This window comes from Stegodyphus dumicola, chromosome 1 (assembly GCF_044657685.1).
Source record: "Stegodyphus dumicola isolate Sdum_Otavi_A_Nest chromosome 1, ASM4465768v1".
NCBI classification, from domain to species: Eukaryota; Metazoa; Arthropoda; class Arachnida; order Araneae; family Eresidae; genus Stegodyphus; species Stegodyphus dumicola.
In genome coordinates this window covers 93346442-93364630 of record NC_140768.1, presented here as the reverse complement: position 1 = coordinate 93364630, position 18189 = coordinate 93346442, and the positions used below count along the sequence as shown (strand labels likewise).

General features: G+C 33.3%; 1 protein-coding gene across 4 annotated transcripts in view; it reads right to left on the bottom strand.

Moving 5' to 3' along the window:
- Positions 1-18189, bottom strand: part of LOC118198315 (CWF19-like protein 2) — a 124747-nt gene that overhangs the window by 23902 nt on the left and 82656 nt on the right. For 3 of the 4 annotated variants that reach the window (XR_015041429.1, XM_085817834.1, XM_085817837.1), the window contains 5 exons: positions 10852-10917; positions 9256-9367; positions 5668-5762; positions 4621-4743; positions 1260-1415 (listed from right to left, as the gene is read on the bottom strand). Coding sequence is in view for 3 of the 4 variants with exons in the window: in XM_085817834.1 (XP_085673960.1) it covers positions 1260-1415; positions 4621-4743; positions 5668-5762; positions 9256-9367; positions 10852-10917 (552 nt within the window). In the remaining variant the exon portion in view is untranslated. The remainder of the gene's footprint in view (positions 1-1259; positions 1416-4620; positions 4744-5667; positions 5763-9255; positions 9368-10851; positions 10918-18189) is intronic. The other variant, XM_085817835.1, reaches the window with a different exon arrangement.

Here is an 18189-nt window from a genome sequence, read left to right as displayed (position 1 = left end):
ATCCGTCCAATCAAGAGGGGCATGATTACAGTGGTGCCAGGAACATGTCAATTGGAAAGTGTCTGACTGGGACAATGTCATGTTTACTGATGAGTCAAGATTTGCTCTGGAGCCAGATGACAAGTGTATAACTAGATGCTATAGCATAAACATTGCACAACTAGATGCTATAACAATAACATAATACAAAATTACAACTTGCTATGGCTAATAATTTTTCAGTTACCATATAAGTCAATCCCCAGACTTTTGAGAAATATTTTCAAAAAAATAAATTTGTTGCATGAGCTGCCGCGACAGCGCATCTGATACAACATGCCGATGTACTTGATAAAATTATACTCACACTTTTGTGAATATTTGTTTATTTTCATTTTAGCACATGATAAAATTTTAAAATGTGTGCAAAATTTTCAAAGAATTTCATTCGAATCCTTCAAATTCTGATTTAAAGTCAGAATCTGCAAATAAATCCTGAAATTCTTTTTCAGTCATTAGCGAGTCATCATAAATTTCATCACTTGATTCATCACAGCTAGTGTCATTATCGTCACTTGGATAGATTGCAACATCTTCTGTGCCATCCAACTTAGTAGAAATGTTATACTTTTTGAATGATTTAATTATCATTTCAGCTAGAATAATGTCCCAAGCATCTTTCACCACCCGTGCAATTAAAGTTATGTCTGGCTTTCTAATATTGCCATCTTTGGTTTTAGTAAGCAAATCGGATTGTATCCCTTTCGCCCTATACTTGCATATATTCACCTTGGAATATGTGACACCAGATAATGAAGTGAAATGGGGAAAGGGAACTTAACTAATCAACAGAAAATAAAATTGAAACAAATTTAATAAAAAAAAAAATTAATAGATAAATGGATAGAAGAAATAAAAATTTTGTGTTTTTTCTGTATGAACAATATATTTAATAATCAAGTTCACCGACATGTCATCAATCAGCAGTAGCAAATCTTTCTTTCTTTTTTTTTTTTTTTTTCTTAAGGTTGCGTGTATAAGTCGACTCCCTGCTTCGAATTTTGATTTTTTCTTAAAATTGTTGATTTATACGTGGGTATATTTGGTACTCAAAATTTTACGAAATTATAACAGTTCCTTTACTTCATAACTAGAGGGAAAAAAAGGGGATGAAAACTAGATTTATATAAAATGTGAAACAGTACTTAATTGTCCTAAATTTATTTTAAAAAATAATAAAAGGCATTCCATTCGTAATTTATAAAAGGCAAGAATCTTACTTTGAAATAAAATGGAGCCATATCTCCTTCTTCTTCAGGAACAGGAATGCATTCCAAAACAGCATGTGGGCAGTAACGAAAATTCATGCTCGTTTCAATAAAAATGACATTTTTCTCTTGTGTCCTAAACCATTTTCTTAACTGGTATTTCATATGCTAGAGTAATAAAACAAACTAGTATTTAGAATGATACAAGCATAATTTATTAACAATGATTATTATGAAAACTACAAAATGAAATATAATACAGTATTAAAATTAAGTCTTACAAATTCAAACATGTGAACCTTATGGTAATTTATAAAATTTTCTTGAAAGTAACAGAACAAAGTCAACTCCATTGTACTATTTAGAATTATATTATACTTGATAATGACACATAGACTGTAAACAGCAATAATATAATTAATTAATATATTAGTATACACTGTATAACTTAAAGTTCTGAAATCCCTCCAAAAATGAAAGTGTTTGTTGTGACTCAATAGTAAGTAAACTAAACTAATAGCTAAAAATAAATAAATACATAAATAAAACTGTTGTGGTGCAGTAAAATTCGAGATTTTAAGAATTAAATAATTTCTGTAATATGCTGAATTAATTGGATATTATTACATTTTTTTTCCTAGAAAGAAGCATTTATTCGTGCATTTTTATTATGAGGAAATTATTATTATTATTTTTTTTTTTTTAATTTTCACTTAACTCTTAATATATTGGGATACAGTCTGTGAACCAGTGCCTCAAGTAAAATTTATATAAAAATTTTCTAATATAAAGTGAAAGGGAAGAATTTAATGAACTGTAATGGATTAATTGTGAAATGTTAGTTTGATTTTATGATTTAATGTGAAGAAGCAGGGCTGCCTGATATTTGTTTCCTTTGAGCCATTTTGTTTTTTCCTGTCTTCTTTCGCTCAGGCATCCACAGGATTCTAGAAGTTAGGTCTTTGTTCGGAGTTTAGCCGAAAGGGGTGTACCGGATAAGGTATACTTGTAAACAGGAAGGTTAATGGAAAGGTCGGGAGTAGGTCAGGATTTTGGTGATGGCGAATTTTTGTAGGCGAATTTCATATTACTTGCGCAGTTGAGACTTGACCAGTTTTTGAAAAACAAAAAATTGGACTTTGGAAGCTTTTGAGGGGCAAGTTTTGCCAAGTCTGGGAAACAATGCTTGTCGGTATTTTAAGAGATAAATTTGGAGTGTTCATGCTCTTGCATTTTGACTTTCTTTTCATTGCTGCCGTCTCTCTTGAACGCGCTTATCTGGGCTTCTTGCACTGTTTGGCCGCTGCAGACACTCTGAGGACTGCTCTTACGCTCTTGCCCGTGGTGTTTCTGTTGTTATGCTTTTGACGATTTTTCGTAGGATGTCTGTGATGTTCATGCTTTCTACACCATGAAAATCTAAGGGCATGCATTGTTGATGTCATTTGCTGCAAAGGATTATTGATTTTGCTTCATCCACTGCCTTGCTACGATGTGATTTTTCGAGTGATCCCTACGAACCTCACAGACTATTGACGAGAAAAGGAGATAGATGACTGACGAAGAAGGTGGTGCCTTTACTATGACAACTCATCGATGAACACTAGAAGGAGAGGAAAAACACAGAAGTTGACAGGCCCATTGCCATTCTTTGCACGAACCTCGGACAATGTGTGGGAGTGACTCCGTACCATTGAACTTCGTACCATTCCTGCTCCTTACAACTCAGTTTTTTTTTTTTTTTTTTTTTTTTTTTTTTTTCCCCCTCTCTTTTTTTTAAGAATTTTGTTTTCATTCTTTTATTGCCAGATTACTCGAATAACTCCTGGAGGCCCTGTTTCCCTTATTATTTTAGAGAATCTTCTTTACCTTTAATTTGTGTTCATTCAAGATAGTGTTTGTTAGATTTTTTGAAGTATAAGAATTAATGTAATGAATATCGGAAATTTAGTAATGTATAAGTTCTTAATTAATCAAAGAAAAAAACAGAAAAAAATGAATGTGGATGTACTGTAATGTATTCTAACATAAATGACCTCTTCGCCTAATTGGCCGAGGCAAAAGAGATGTTAAATTTTAATTGCCTTTCTTAAATTATTTTTTTTTATCTCTCTGGGGATTAAAAATGGTTAAGAAATACGCTTTGTCATGAATTAGACTAGATATAATAAATAAAAATGCAGTTTAAATTATTATGCGAGTTTTTTTGTGTGCGTTATTGGAATGGGATGCTATGCTGTTTTGAAATTTATGTTTTACTATGGAAAAAGGATTTCAAGAAAACAGCAGGAAACCTGATTTCTAACAAAGCCATTTCCAGCGGCAGAACACTTCTAGAACTATCAAAACTATACAATCACCTATTTCTATTTAACACTGTCATCAAACAATGTTATTTAGAGCCAATAATGGATAATATATTCATAAGATCTTCTCTTGGTTTCATGTAAACCAATTAATTCTCAATAAACCACTTATCTGTTGACTATCTAACTGAATAAAGAGGATCTCTTCTATCCAAACTTTCACCGGAATGATTGGCATAAGTTCATATTTACTTAAGTTACATGCTGCATACATAATTTGTACATGTTGACATAACTACACTCAACAACTAACAAACACTCAGGAAGATTTAAAATAATCTTTTTTTAACTTAAGCCATATCGAACGTAAAGGTACAATTTAATGCTATGGGGGAAAAAAACACCCCCTGTAGCTAAATTAAATAAAAACAGACAATTAAATTCATAGGTAACATATTCTAAGACTACACATTCAAAAGAATAAGAAATAAGCTAGCTCACTTATTTCACTTATGCACAAGTTTAAAGCATCAGCTAGCAAGAACGTCAAAGCCAGAATATCACTTTTAAATGGAGCTGGTGAAAAAAACCAGCAGTAGACATGAGTATCAGAAACTCTCTCTTTCTACGATTCAAAACCCTTAGTTTAAATCCTGAAGGTCATTTGCATTCTGGTGAGGAATAAAGAAGGAAGAAGTTATCATAAATCAAAAATAATAATTGGTTAATTAACATAAGAATGCTTCATAAAAGAAAATAATTGTGTGTTAATCACTTAACCTTTCACATATCTTAATGAGAAAATAGTTTTTACTCCTAGTTTTGCAGATTAACCATAATATTTTACAGAATGGTCATGTTATTTGCTCATCATATTTTACAATATGCTGGAGTCAGCATGCTGACTCCATTACATAAAACCATTTCTTTGGGGGGGGCAAATCAGTCTCCCTTAGGGAGATAATTAAATATAATCACACATCACTTTATATGTATTACACACAAAAAGAATAAATAAATAAATAAATTTTTCAGAAACAGATGTAGAAATACGGCAAGACACACACATATACCTCAACTTCTGTCCATACATCTTCATCCAGTGCCAGAAAGGATGAAACATGCTGTTTTGGTACAATTAAACAATGATTTTCCACCAGGGACTGGTAACTTGGTAGACACAAATAAATCTGTTGAAATAAATTGTAAGATTAAATAAAATTTAGCTTCCAAAATTAACAGTATAATTGAAATTTTAGAAAAATTGATTAATTTGTTTATTCAAAACTTTTGTTTGATTTTTTTTTTTTTTTTTTTTTTTACTTTTAGCACAGTTTCACATACTTTTTTGAACCTATTTTTTTAAAAAAAGTCATAACAAAGAAATAAATTTAAAATAAATAAATATATAAATAAATAAAAAATAACAACAAATTGTCTTCCAGGAAATATTTCAAAAGTCCCCCCCCCCATTTCAAGTTTTTCTAGTTCTTTAACTGGTAACAATCATCATCAAGCATGTACTACATGTTCAGTTTTTATTAAATAAATTTTCATTGCTTTACTTTTTTTATTTTTTATTTTTTTAAATAGATGTATGGCACTTAAGCTAATCAGATACAATATGAATTATTTCAGAGTTATTTATTTTATAGCAAATATGCTCATATACAAATTTAAAAATATAAAAAATTAAGATATCCAATTATACTACTTAACTATTAACAACAGGATAGATCATTTCTAGTTTTACTTTCCATATATAATATTAACTATTCAAAAATATTGACAAATATATAAAATTACACAAAAGCTGTAAGTTTAAATAAATTTTTTGGAAAAAGTTTTAATTTGATAAGAAAATCTATCTTAAGATTATAATGGATGAACATCAGAACGTCATAAAAAAATTATACTTGACAATGAGCTTCGATCTCAACAATTTTGTTATAATTAAGTCAAGGAATAAAAATTCTTGAGACTTAAAAATGACTAAATAGTATACGTAAATGAAAAAATATACCTAGTTTTTCTCAAAACACATTAAAAAGTAAATTGATTTTGCAAAAAAAATTCACTTTATTTTTCAGTTTCTACAATGTCAAATGCTTTACCTGATCTCTAATGTCCACCAATACATATCTTTTCATACTAGGTTGATCTAAACAATATTCACATTTCTCAAGAGCTGCATTAAGTCGCTGATGTTCTAAAAAGATATCAGAAAAAAAAATTAATTCCAAAAGGAAAAAGAGAAGGAATGTTTTAAATAATTACCAAAGATAAAAAAAAAAAAAAAATCTGTTTTAACTTGATTATAACATGCCTGACTACATTTTAATGCTATACAAATTAAAAACATATCAATAGACCTGCACAAATTTAATGTTTAAATTCTTAAAAAAAAATGTGCTGAAAACATTACTGTCAGCAGTTCAGGTAAAACAACAAACACATATTACAATAATGCCCCTCCTGAATAAGCTTATTAAAAATAACGTTTTCATAAACAACTACTTTTACATTTAATATTATTAAAAAAATATTATACCATGATTTTTTTTTCACACTTCAGAGATTGAATTTAATATATATACAATACAAAGTCCGAAATTCGGATTCGTCGGAACTTCGGCGATTCTGGATTTGGAATTTTTCCGGATATTAGATCATCAGTTTAAATCTAGAAAGATGGCATGTAGAAATTACAAAATTAAAAATATGAAATCGTGATTTATGAAATAATGAAGCATTTATGATCTAAATGGTATCTAAATTTACAAAGAAAAAGCTTAATATTTGTTTGTTTACCTTCTTAAACATTTCTTTCAATGTAAGTTGTTTACGTTGCTTCATTTTTTGTCTTAATACTTTTTCTTAATTCTATAGACAGACATAATCTTTTGTTTAGTTACATTGTTGAAGTTCTGTAACTGCTGTTTCAACTGGATCTAGAACCATACTACAGATTTCGCCATTCATTAATTGATTGATGATTGAGGAGCATTGTCATTACAACGAAAAATTTCTTTTATATCATCTTCATTTATTACTGCTTCTTCACATTTCTTTACAAAATCCGTTAATTAGAAAATTTCTTCGTTTTGCAATATCCGAAAGCCTTTCAAATTAGCGGCTATAATCATCAAATTTAACTATACCATACATACTATTTGGCTACTACTCCTGGAGTGACAACTGATGAATGCCTAGCAGAATGTGTCCCAGGATGGCATTAGGAAACTCGAACACACCTTGCCTTGACGAATTTACGCATGCATTGCCACCAGGGGCAGTTCGACCAACTACTAATTTGAACACTCAATGGGTGACTGTGAGCCATGAACAGGTACTATGACCTTGATTTTTTAATCATTTTATTATCTGTGTATGAGATACACACATATTCAATTTCATCAAAAACAACCACTTCCTTCATGGTGCTTCAATTTTTTTGCAGAAGAGTGTATAAGATGAGGTTCATATGGGCAGTGTTTTGAGAGTAAATAAAAATCATTCACTTGTATACCATAGACAAAATATAGCAAAACTAAAATGCATTAGGAGCATGATACAGTATTATATAAACCGTTAATATATCCTGTAATATTGAAGAAGGTGCACACAGATGAAAGTAAAAAAATGCCCTAGCAACAAGCAGAGTAGGAAAAAAAGGAAATAAACTCAAATTATATGGTAAAAAGGAATGTCTTTTATAAATTTTATGAGGATAATATGGGGATTTCCTCTAATGAGTTCTCTTGACTTAGTATTCATAGAGTTAAAATGCTATGCGTTTCTGACCAAAAGCAGCATAACAAGTTAAAATATTATTGACTGAAATGGGAACAGTGCGAGTACCACACATAGACTCAATATCTTCTTTCAAGAGATACTGATGTGTGTCAATCTGCAGTGCCTGATTTGTAGGTGAGTCAACAGTACATCCTCATTTTGATTCCCTCTCGACTCCCAGTACTCCAAATTGGATTTCACCTGCCTTAATTTGTTCTGTGCCTGACATTTCCGGTGCTCTCGCCACCTCCACTACTTGCTTTTGATGTAATTCCGCATGTCTGTAAAGAAAACATCATTTTCAGATGTAAAATCAGCTGATTTTGCTGCAATATCGACAAGTTCATTGATTTTGATGCCAACATGTCCAGGCACCCAGCAGTACACAACATAATAACCTGCATTCCTCAAACATAGGTGTGCCTTTAAAATTTCTAAGACCAATGTATGGCTAATATTAACATTTATTGATTAAAGAGCACTTAGACAGTCAGAATATGATGAACTTTCTTTCAGCCATCATTAAAAAATGCTCTATAGTTAGAATGTCTGCTTCTATGCTCTAGGAATATTTGTTGATACTGGACATCATTGGTGTTGCTCTTCGTAAGTCCTCCAAAAATGTCAAGTATGCGAATATTTGCTCCTTGCCAGGAAGCAATACCGAAAAGGTTAAAGCTTTTGGGATGCAGATCATTTAAGTTGAATTTTTCGGCATGCTTAGTAGAAATGACAATACTGCTCAGATATCAAAAGTCGGATGTTTGGCTTGTGACATTTTATAATGAAATTCAAGAGACAACTGCTTGCATTTGAACTCCAAAGATGGTTCAAAACAGATGACATATAAACTTGGACTGGAGATGTTTTGAAAGCACAAGAGCATATCCGTAGAGCTTGAAGTGGACCAGATCCAATTTCAATAGCACAGAAGGTCTTGTTGATCCATAGATAACACAACCATAGTCAAGTCTGAAACGAATTAAAGATCTATATATGCGAAGCATAGAACAACATTCAGCTCTCCATAAAGTATTAGCTACGACTTTCAGAATGTTGAGAGCTTAAGCACATTTTTCTTTAAATTTAATATATGCAGAAGGAATGTGAGCTTTCTGTCAAATATGACTCCCAGGAATTTTGCTTCTGACTAGACTCAAATCAAGGGGCCATCAAGATCTCTCTGGTTCAGGATGTAGATTTCTTTCACGAGAGAAATGCACGCAAACGGTCTTCTGGCTAGAAAAATTTAAACCATTGTTGTTGAGCCCCTTTATTATTCTGTTAAGAGTGATTAGCAGTTGTCTCGTAGTAGCTCTCATATCTTAACCGTGACAGCATATCATCAAGATACAGGGAACCATACACTGTGGGAAGAAGTTCTCTTAAAATGGAATTAATTTTCAAGCTGAAAAGAGAGACACTGAGTACTGAATTTTAGGGTACACCTTCTCGTCATACAAATACACAATATAGAAAAGATCCAAGTTATAGTTTGGTTAGCAGATTTTGCTAATATTAGGTCAAATCCTGTGTAAGCAATACATCATCACAATATATTTTATTAGCAAAACTGGAATAAGATTTAACACAGATTAATTATTTATTCTGAGTTTCTTTATAGAATACCAAAAATTTCATTTTTATTTTAACTAAATGATCAATGCTATGCTTTAGTTTTAAAATTGAAATTTCAAAATTCTGCAATTTAATGGAAATTTCATTTCCTTCCAAACCAATAATAGCAAAATTGAGACATCTTGAAAAAAATTCTAATGGATAACATATTTTAAAATACTACAAATTAAATATCTTGAATTATTAGTTAATGAATGCTACTTCTTTAAACAATATAATACATTCAGCAATCAGTGTCTTAACAATATAAAGCTCAGAGGGCTACTTACGACGAATAGCTTTGCCAATGTCTCTCTCCTCTTGCCGACTATGATCCATTTTTTGGGTTACTTTCTTTGAGACATAACCTTGTTCATTATCCACTTCAGAATCTTCCTTACACTATGTTAATAATAATAACATAAGGGAAAAAAGAATACATATGTAAACATTATGCACAAGGATGATTTTCATCTTATACTTAATGGGCATTTAAGCATAAATTTCACAGAACATTCAGTAACCAAATTACGAGGGTTAGAACTTTATTAGTGGCAACACAGCTGAAAAAACGCTGTGCAACAAAACCAAAGAATATCGCGTATACCACACGTGAACTACATACCTACCTTACCTCTCAGCAAAAAGACTCATCCTGCCTACGTCACGCACATGCGGAGTGACGCAAAGAATGGATCCTTGTATTAGCTCGCGGTCTAAAGTAAGTGTTGTCAGGACGTTTTCAAAACAAGAACGATGTTGGATAAAAATTGAATGTGCCAGAGGTCGCACAGCACGACAGTGTCATCAAGGGCTTCAAGACGCTTGCGGGGAATCTGCATTGCCTTAAAGAATCATAGCAAGATGGGTGAAAGCATTCAATGAAGGAGGCCAAAACGTGGCAGACATGCTGCGGCCAGGTCGTCCGAGTGTCAGCGATGCAGACGTGCAAGCTGTTGCCACACTAATGGACAGTGATCACCGCCAAACAATTCATCAGCCGGCTGAACAAACAGGATTAGTGCATACGACTGTGCTGCACATTCTGAAGGAACGCCTGTCCATGAGAAAAATTGCTTCACGATGGGTTCCACATCAATTGACGGAAATGCAGAAATGGCTACGATACGATGCTGCCCGAACCCGCCTGGAGCGCTATGAGCGCGAAGGAGATGCTTTTTTATGCCGTATCATTACGCTGGATGAGACTTGGGCCCGATCACACCAGCCAGAACTGAAACGCCAATCAAACCAATGGCGTCATCACGGGTCACCACAGCGTTCGAAATTTCATCAGAACCGCAGCAATGTGAAAGTTATGGTGATTCTCGTGTACGACTGTGATGGTGTGTCATCCTAACGCATACCGTTCCCCCACAGCAGACTGTCACTGCGCAGTATTACTGCTCATTTTTGGAGCACAATCTCCGACTAGCTTTGAGAAAAAAACGGCGACACTTTCTGCAGAACGCTCCTCTCATTTTGCATGACAATGCTCGGCTGCATGCAGCACAAGCTGTGACTGATTTGTTCAAGCGATGGGGCTGGGAAGTGCTTTAACATCCACCATACTCCCCAGATCTAAGCCCTTGTGATAATGACGTAATTCCTAAGATGAAGGAACCACTTCGTGGCACTCGCTTCCAAACTGTTCCTGAGATTCTTGCAGCAGTAGACCGGTCCATTCAAACTATCAACAAAACAGGCGCTGCTACAGGTATTCTGCGACTTCCACATCGTTGGAAACGGGTTGTACACAATGCTGGCGACTACATTGAAGGACTGTAAAACATGGTGACATGAATCACTTTTGTATTCCTTGTAAATAAATAGTTGCCACTATTAAAGTTCCAACCCTCGTATTAACTTAAAATGTTTCGACTCACCTCTGCAGCAACATCCAAGAACATTTCAAGATTATCTTCAGTTGTAGTAAGTCTTTCTCTTTCAAACTGGAAATAAAAAAGCAATGTTCATTATAAAGAACCAGAATTAAAAATTTAAATAAAAATGTTATGATAATGATGACACGTAAACATGTAAGGTTCTAAAAATTATGCAAATGCTAATATAGAGGCTCAAGGACCATTTCAAAGCTCACTTCGCGAAAAAGATTTGAATATCACCAATAGGGGCTGAAGTGCACTTTTGCCTTAAAATCATTGGGAATCATTCAAAAGCAAGGAAATTAAGTTCCATACGAATTGAAGCTGAGAAACGTTGAACACCAATTTTTTACATGTGAACTGCCGCTTGCCAGGCACAAACAAAAGGGTTTTTTACATCATATAGTCACTGAATATGAAAAATGGAACCTACTAGGATAATCCAAAGAAGAAAAAATTATGGGAACCACCTGGCCATGCTTCAACACTGACAGCCAATGAGTTGCTCAGAACATCACTGGGGCTCTCTACCAAACACAGCTGATGAGATTGAGCCAAGCATTCATAGAAAAATGCACCCACTACTTCTCCAGACATGACAGAATTATTCTTCTGCATGATCACGCTCACCCACATGTTGAGGCACCAAAAGAACTAAAGAAAGAAAAGAAGGAAAGTATGAATGGGGCAATGAGAGTAATTTGCAGTCTAGGTAGCAAATGGAAAAGGAACTAACACCCATTTCAGGACCCATTCACCAAGAGCAGGCCTTCAAATTCTATGAGGGATTTCAAGAAGGAGATGCTGGATTTATTGCTTGTATTGACTGACTCAAAAAGTGGAAATAGCACTATGGACAGTTTGTGATATTAGACAGTTTTAAGTTTGTGATGGAAAACTATCTTCTGACTTGGAAAATGTTAATAAATTCAAAGAAATCTTCCACAAACTAATTGAAAAGGAAGACTTAGTTAGAGTTCAAATTTACAATTGTGTTGATTTTGGTCTGAATATTCAAATTCTACCTTCAAAAAAGATTCAGCGAAGAGAAATTGTTCCTATCCTAAAAATGAAGAAGAGAAATACAAACTTAGCATGCATGAATGCAATAGACCTTATGCTCAAACTAGCACTAAGCAAACAGAAAAATCCCCAGATGTTTAAAGACATAAAAAAGTCCACAAATGGACTGACACAATCTATGATTTGCCTGCTTAGTATAAGAATAGATCAAATGTATTCAACAATTTTAAGGACCAGTTTTATCAGTAGTTTGTTCCTTTGGTAGAAAAGTTTATAAAATCAAAAAAAAATCTATCAAGAAAAACATTTTTAATTCTCGACAATGCATCATCCATCCTAATTCAGAATAGTTACAAGATAAACAGCTAAGTTTTTCACCCACCGCATGACTTCAGTATGTTTAATTAATGAATCAAGTCATTTTGTGAGCACTAAAGAAGAGATAAAGACATAAATTTCTTGTTTTAGCTATGGAAAAAGAGTGTTAGATGTTCAGTAAACTAAAGAAAATATATCCCTTGGACAAAGTGTGGTAGATATCTCAATCTTGGAACAAATCTGAATATATAAGCCTTATTCATTGCTGGAAAAAATTGCAGGACCAATCAGGAAACGAGCTTTTACAAAAAAAGAAAATTATAAAATAGCAGGCTTAATTTCAAGTTGTAAAGAAGTTACTGAGATGAAACAGTTGCACAAGTGAAAGACAAAAACAATAAAAATGAACACGAATCTGAAAACAAACAGATGGAAGGCAACAAAAAAATGAAAAAGTTGATTCACAATGGAGGACTACAGACCGCTGATAGAATGTTTTATTGCACGGTTTCTTAAACTTTTTTCAGTCGCAACCCCTTTTTATCACTGTGATTTTTTGCGACCCCCCAGGACCCCATAATTGTTACAAAAATTTTGTGGGACCCCATAATTATTGTGCAAATACGACACACGCATGAGTGAAACTGTCAATGTTTTCACTTGTACTGTAATATACTATTGCAGTTTTAGGTCATTAACTTTAATTTCTAATTTCAAGACATAGAACAATGTGAAAAGTTTAAATAAGTAACAGATGAAATGACAGCATCACGTGCAAAGCAAGGAAAATGAACATTTATATTATAAAAATAATGCATCGAAAGGTTTTCATTTTTTTTCTTTGTCTGTATTCTCTTATCTTTGTTTATTTTCAGACACATTGTGTAAAAATATTAAGTAATTGTAAAATTATTATAATAAGTCAAAGAAATATCAAAACTGCTAAAATTTTTGCACATGGAAAAATATGACGCATCTGCTATGAATATTCTGTTTCTCCATTTCCTATACAATGAAGCTGCACAAAGATAAGTATGAGAGGCAGTCCAGCACAATAAAAAAAACTGGTCATTTCTTCAGTTCCGTGTACAAATTTTTTATATATCCAGCAGTCCTTTTATGTTATGTTGTACTTTTTTGTGCCCTGTATTGTACAAGGGCAATTCGGAAACTAACCTCCATTGTGGCATAGCGCTAGTAGCAGTTAGTGGAGTGCAACCATTGTAACATCAAGCAATCCATGTTTTAGTAAGCTTTTTGCTATCCTAGTGACAGGGTCATACTGCCATGTGCATGCAGGTTATAATGTTACAAAATGTGTACTGCTATTGAAAATCTCGTCAAATGTGAGGTATGAGGATTAGTACAATTTCTTTTGGGGGGGGGAAACTGTCAGCAGCAGACAGTCATCATGAATTATGTGTCAAATACAGGTAAAAAAATTATTAGAGAAGGTGCAATGTCAGTGAGTGAAATTTTTCAACGAATGAAAAACAAACATTGATCATGAATCAAGGAGTGGGACGCCATCTGCAGAGAGTTATGATATTATCAAACAAACTGACAACAAAATCCATCAGATCCAGCGATTCACAATGTGAGAACTTTCACAATAATTTCCAAACATTTCTTGGACTATTTTGTACTAGGTAGTCACCGGAAAATTAGGCTACAGGAAGTTCTGTGCTTGATAGGTATCAAAAATTCTTATGGAGCTCCACAAAACCAGTCGAACGGGCACTACCTTAGACTTTCTTTTCTGGTATCACACAGAAGGGGAGAAGTTTTGGGATAGAATAGTGACATGCAATGAGACTTGGGAGTCAACCACTTGTTTCTCATCTAAGTAATGCTGTTATCACATACGATATTTGTTGCCGGAACATTGGAGGAACAATTCTGGGAAGTGAGCTTTCGCAAAATTGGGTTACCACCTTCAATTGGTAAAACAGGCTGGAAGCCAAACAAGAATCAGTTATCGCTCAGATTGGCAAAAGTGGTGTTTCCTTTCATGTGACGATTGCTTTTCCATGTTGTATTTTGTGTCGCTCACACTCTTTTCATTTTAAACTTTATTGTTAGTTATGGAAAATAATAGAAAGGTAATGGCTATTAAATAAATCACATTTATCTTGACTCTGGTGATTCTAAAAGCTAAAGAGAAAAAAAAGTGCAAAGAGAAGTCCTATTCTTTGTAATGATCTGTTGTATATATTTGATTTTATTATTGTAGTTATTTTTGTATCCATATATTTATTTAATAATTTTTATGTATATGATATAATGCCATTTACTGATATTTGTTTTGTGACAAGTCAAAAATTTTTATTTTATCCCCAAAACGTTAAATATTTCATATAGGCTACTAGCTCAATTTTTTTGTTTAAATTCCCAAGTATAGTTACAAATGCAAAGGTTATGTGTAAGTGGATGAATGTTAATGACAACCCTAATGCCCAAAGTGCACTTCAATTATTTTTCAACTGTGTATTCCATATCCATGATAATGTGCAAAGAACTGATGACTACAGTTGCTGACAATTACATAATCGTTACATGAATTAGAAGTAACTTCAAAAAAAGTTTTGGCAATGTTCAATTTTGCATTCATATATATATATATAATTTAAAGTAAAGTAGAAAGAACAAATGATTAAAGACCTATGTGGTCAAAAATTTTGCACATTGTGCTGCAAAATTAAAGAAATTTTGCAGAAAAGATAAATTCTAGTACAAACGCTAAAAAGCTGCTTAAATACTGTGGTTCCATGAAAACTTTAACATAAGCAAAATTACCGTATTTGACACACTTTTTTCCCTAAATTTGGTCTCAAAAGTTATACATGAAGGACGTCTTATACATGAAGGACACAGGTTAACTTTCAATACTGAATGCTATTTTTAGCACAGATAAAGGTCTAGACACACATAACCTTTTCTAAATCTGCCATAATTATTTTGCGCATGCATGAAATATATGTCGCCAAAAAGCATCAAAGCTCGAAGCTGATGTCGAAGTTCGAACAGGTTCGACTATCACATTACGTCTATGGAGCCTTTCCTTCTTTACATAGACTTTCTTTGACTCAGCCGATACACATGTCGGTATCGGTGCTACTCTGTATAAATGTTTGTCTGTATCGGTGCTTAAAACTATTTGTTTAAAAAAAAATACCCTGGAAAATATGACTACAGGAAACAAGAGATTAAGCTATACAATTCAGTATAAACTAGAAGTGTTAAACTATGCCAAAGTGCATGGAAACAGAGCAGCAGCAAGGCATTTCGGTCCACCACCTACTGAAAAAATTATACGTACTTGGCGACTGCAGGAAGATCAACTGAAAACTGCTAAAAAACTAAAACATAACCTTCAATGCCCAGCTCCATCTTGGCCTGAAATTGAAAATGAAGTAAAAATGTGGGTGATAGATAAGAGGAAATCTGGGATAAGTGTTTCAACCAAAATGGTAATCAATGAGGCCAAAGGATTTGCAGAAAATTATGGGAATCAGAATTTTTCAGGGTCTCAGGGCTGGTGCTACAGGTTCATGAAAAGGCAAGGCTTATCAATGCAAACAAAAACAACTATTGCACAGAAAATGCCAGCAGATTATTAAGAAAAAATAGTAGCATTTCATAGGTTTTATACCGTGCATACAAATGCACACAAGAAAACTTCCTTTGAGCTCGGTCAAATAGGAAATATGGATGAAATTCCACTCACATTTGATATACCATCCAACAAGACTGTGAGTATTAAAGGGTCTAAATCAATAACCATAAAAACCACAGGTCATGAAAAAACCCGGTAGTTCTAACATGTTGTGCTGATGGTACAAAACTACCTCCAATTTTCATATTCAAAAGAAAAACTTATCCGAAAGAAAAACTTCCAACGGGTGTAATTATTCATGTTCATCCGGAAGGCTGGATAGACGAAGCTGGAATGAAACTGCGGTTACAGAACGTATGGGCGAGGCGACCTGGTGAACTCTTAAGAAAACCCTCTCTTTTGGTTTTGGATCAGTTTAGCACCCATAGAACTGAAACCATAAAGAATAAAGTGAGAGAATTAAAAACCCAGATAGCTGTCATTCCTGGTGGTCTGACTAGCCAATTACAGCCTTTAGATGTACTGGTGAATAAGCCATTTAAGGAAAAAATGCTAGAACGATGGAACAAGTGGATAGAAGAGCCACATCACGCCCTCAGGTAGAATGAAGCAGCCCTCTATTTCACAAGTGTGCAAATGGGTAAAAAGATCTTGGGAGGACGTAAAGGCTGAAGCAATCGTTAAGTCCTTTAAGAAGTGCAGAATCAGTAATGCTCTTGACAGAACAGAAGACGACGTAATATTCGAAGAATGTGATACTAACGATGACGGAAACAGTAGTGATGACGATATTCTCGTTTTCAATGATGATGATAGTGAAAAGGATTTTTATGGTTTTGAAAGTGATTAAAGTCTAATTTCATGATAGGCAACGTTTTCATTGAATCTGTGTTTTTTGTTGTTTCTGCTTTATTTTGTATTATGTTTGATTGCTTGCCGTTCATTCATTTATTCATCATTGAAATTTACATATCATGTTCAAAATAGCTTGCCGTTTGTTAATTTTCCTTAATAAAAATATGTTTAGTAATTGCATTCAATGATTGTTTATTTGGCTTTTACGAAATGGGAGAACTAAAAGAAACCACATTTTAAGTTTGAAACCTTTTTTCCATGTGTGTGGCCTTCTAAATAAGGGTGCGTCTTATGTGCCATCAAATACGGTAGTTGCAATGAAATGTGTTAAAAGAGAAAAATACAACATTTGATTATTTACAAGTAAAAATCAGCAATAATAGTAAGCTATATGCAAAATTAATTAAGTATATTTAAAACATAGTAAAAGTATTAACTAATTAATCGAGTTAAATATAAAATTAAGAAGCGGTAAATGGTCGATCAGCCCAATTCGAAGTTCACTATGGCGCGTCAGGGGAAATATTTTTTAATGAACTTCAAACTAAGCTAACTCCATCTTGCATTTTGCAAAAACAGACAATTGAAACTGTATGCGACACATTTTTCAATTAATTAAATAAACTATGTCAGAAACTTTAGTCTCAATTCTCTGTTCCAATTTCCCTACGCGTCCGCTTGAATTAACACATTAAGGTGTAATAAAGATAATAAATAATGGAATGGAAATGCCGATGTACAGAAAAAAATAAATAGCGATATGCTATTAGTCAAAATATACTAGATCTTATGGGTGGACCTGCAAGCTTGAAGAGTTAATACTTTGTAATACTTTGTAATACTTTACAAATAAATAATATGTATTATTTATTTGTAAAGTATTATTTGTAAAGTTAATACTTTGTAAAAGTTCCGAAAATTATTTTTAATTCAAAACGAAAATGATAACAAAATAGACAAATTGAAGCAAGGGTCTTGCTAAGACCTAAAAAAAATTTTTAGAGAAAATATATTATTAAAAACAGATCTGTATCAGTGCCTTCTTCTTTGGTTAACGATGAAATTCGAAAAGGGTGGGTAAACCTCAAGCGTGCTTATTGCTTTCCAACTCGCAGGATGACGTAGAAAGGAGGAAAAAAACGTCACTGGGAAAGAGCCAATGTAAAGTAACTGACCATTGGCAGCAAACCTGACTCACTGCAAAGAGGGAGGGTGAAATGTGTTGAAAAATCCGGAAAAAAGGTGTCTTGTCATAGTAGTTTGAAGAAAATTGGGCTGGGTAAAAAAGAAAATGGCTAAATTCAACAAAATATTACCTAAACTGGCCTCTAAAGTAAGCAGAAATAATGTAAAAATAGTAATTTGTTAGTTAAAGTCGTAATTCTTCAAGCTAGAGGGCGATCAAGCTGCCAGAAATGAAAATAGCCCATAAGTTAATAACAATAAAATTGGCCAGCAAAGTTTTTTAAAAACTATTTAAAAACAGAATTAAAAGTATTGTGCCAAATTTTAAGGGGAAAAATAGA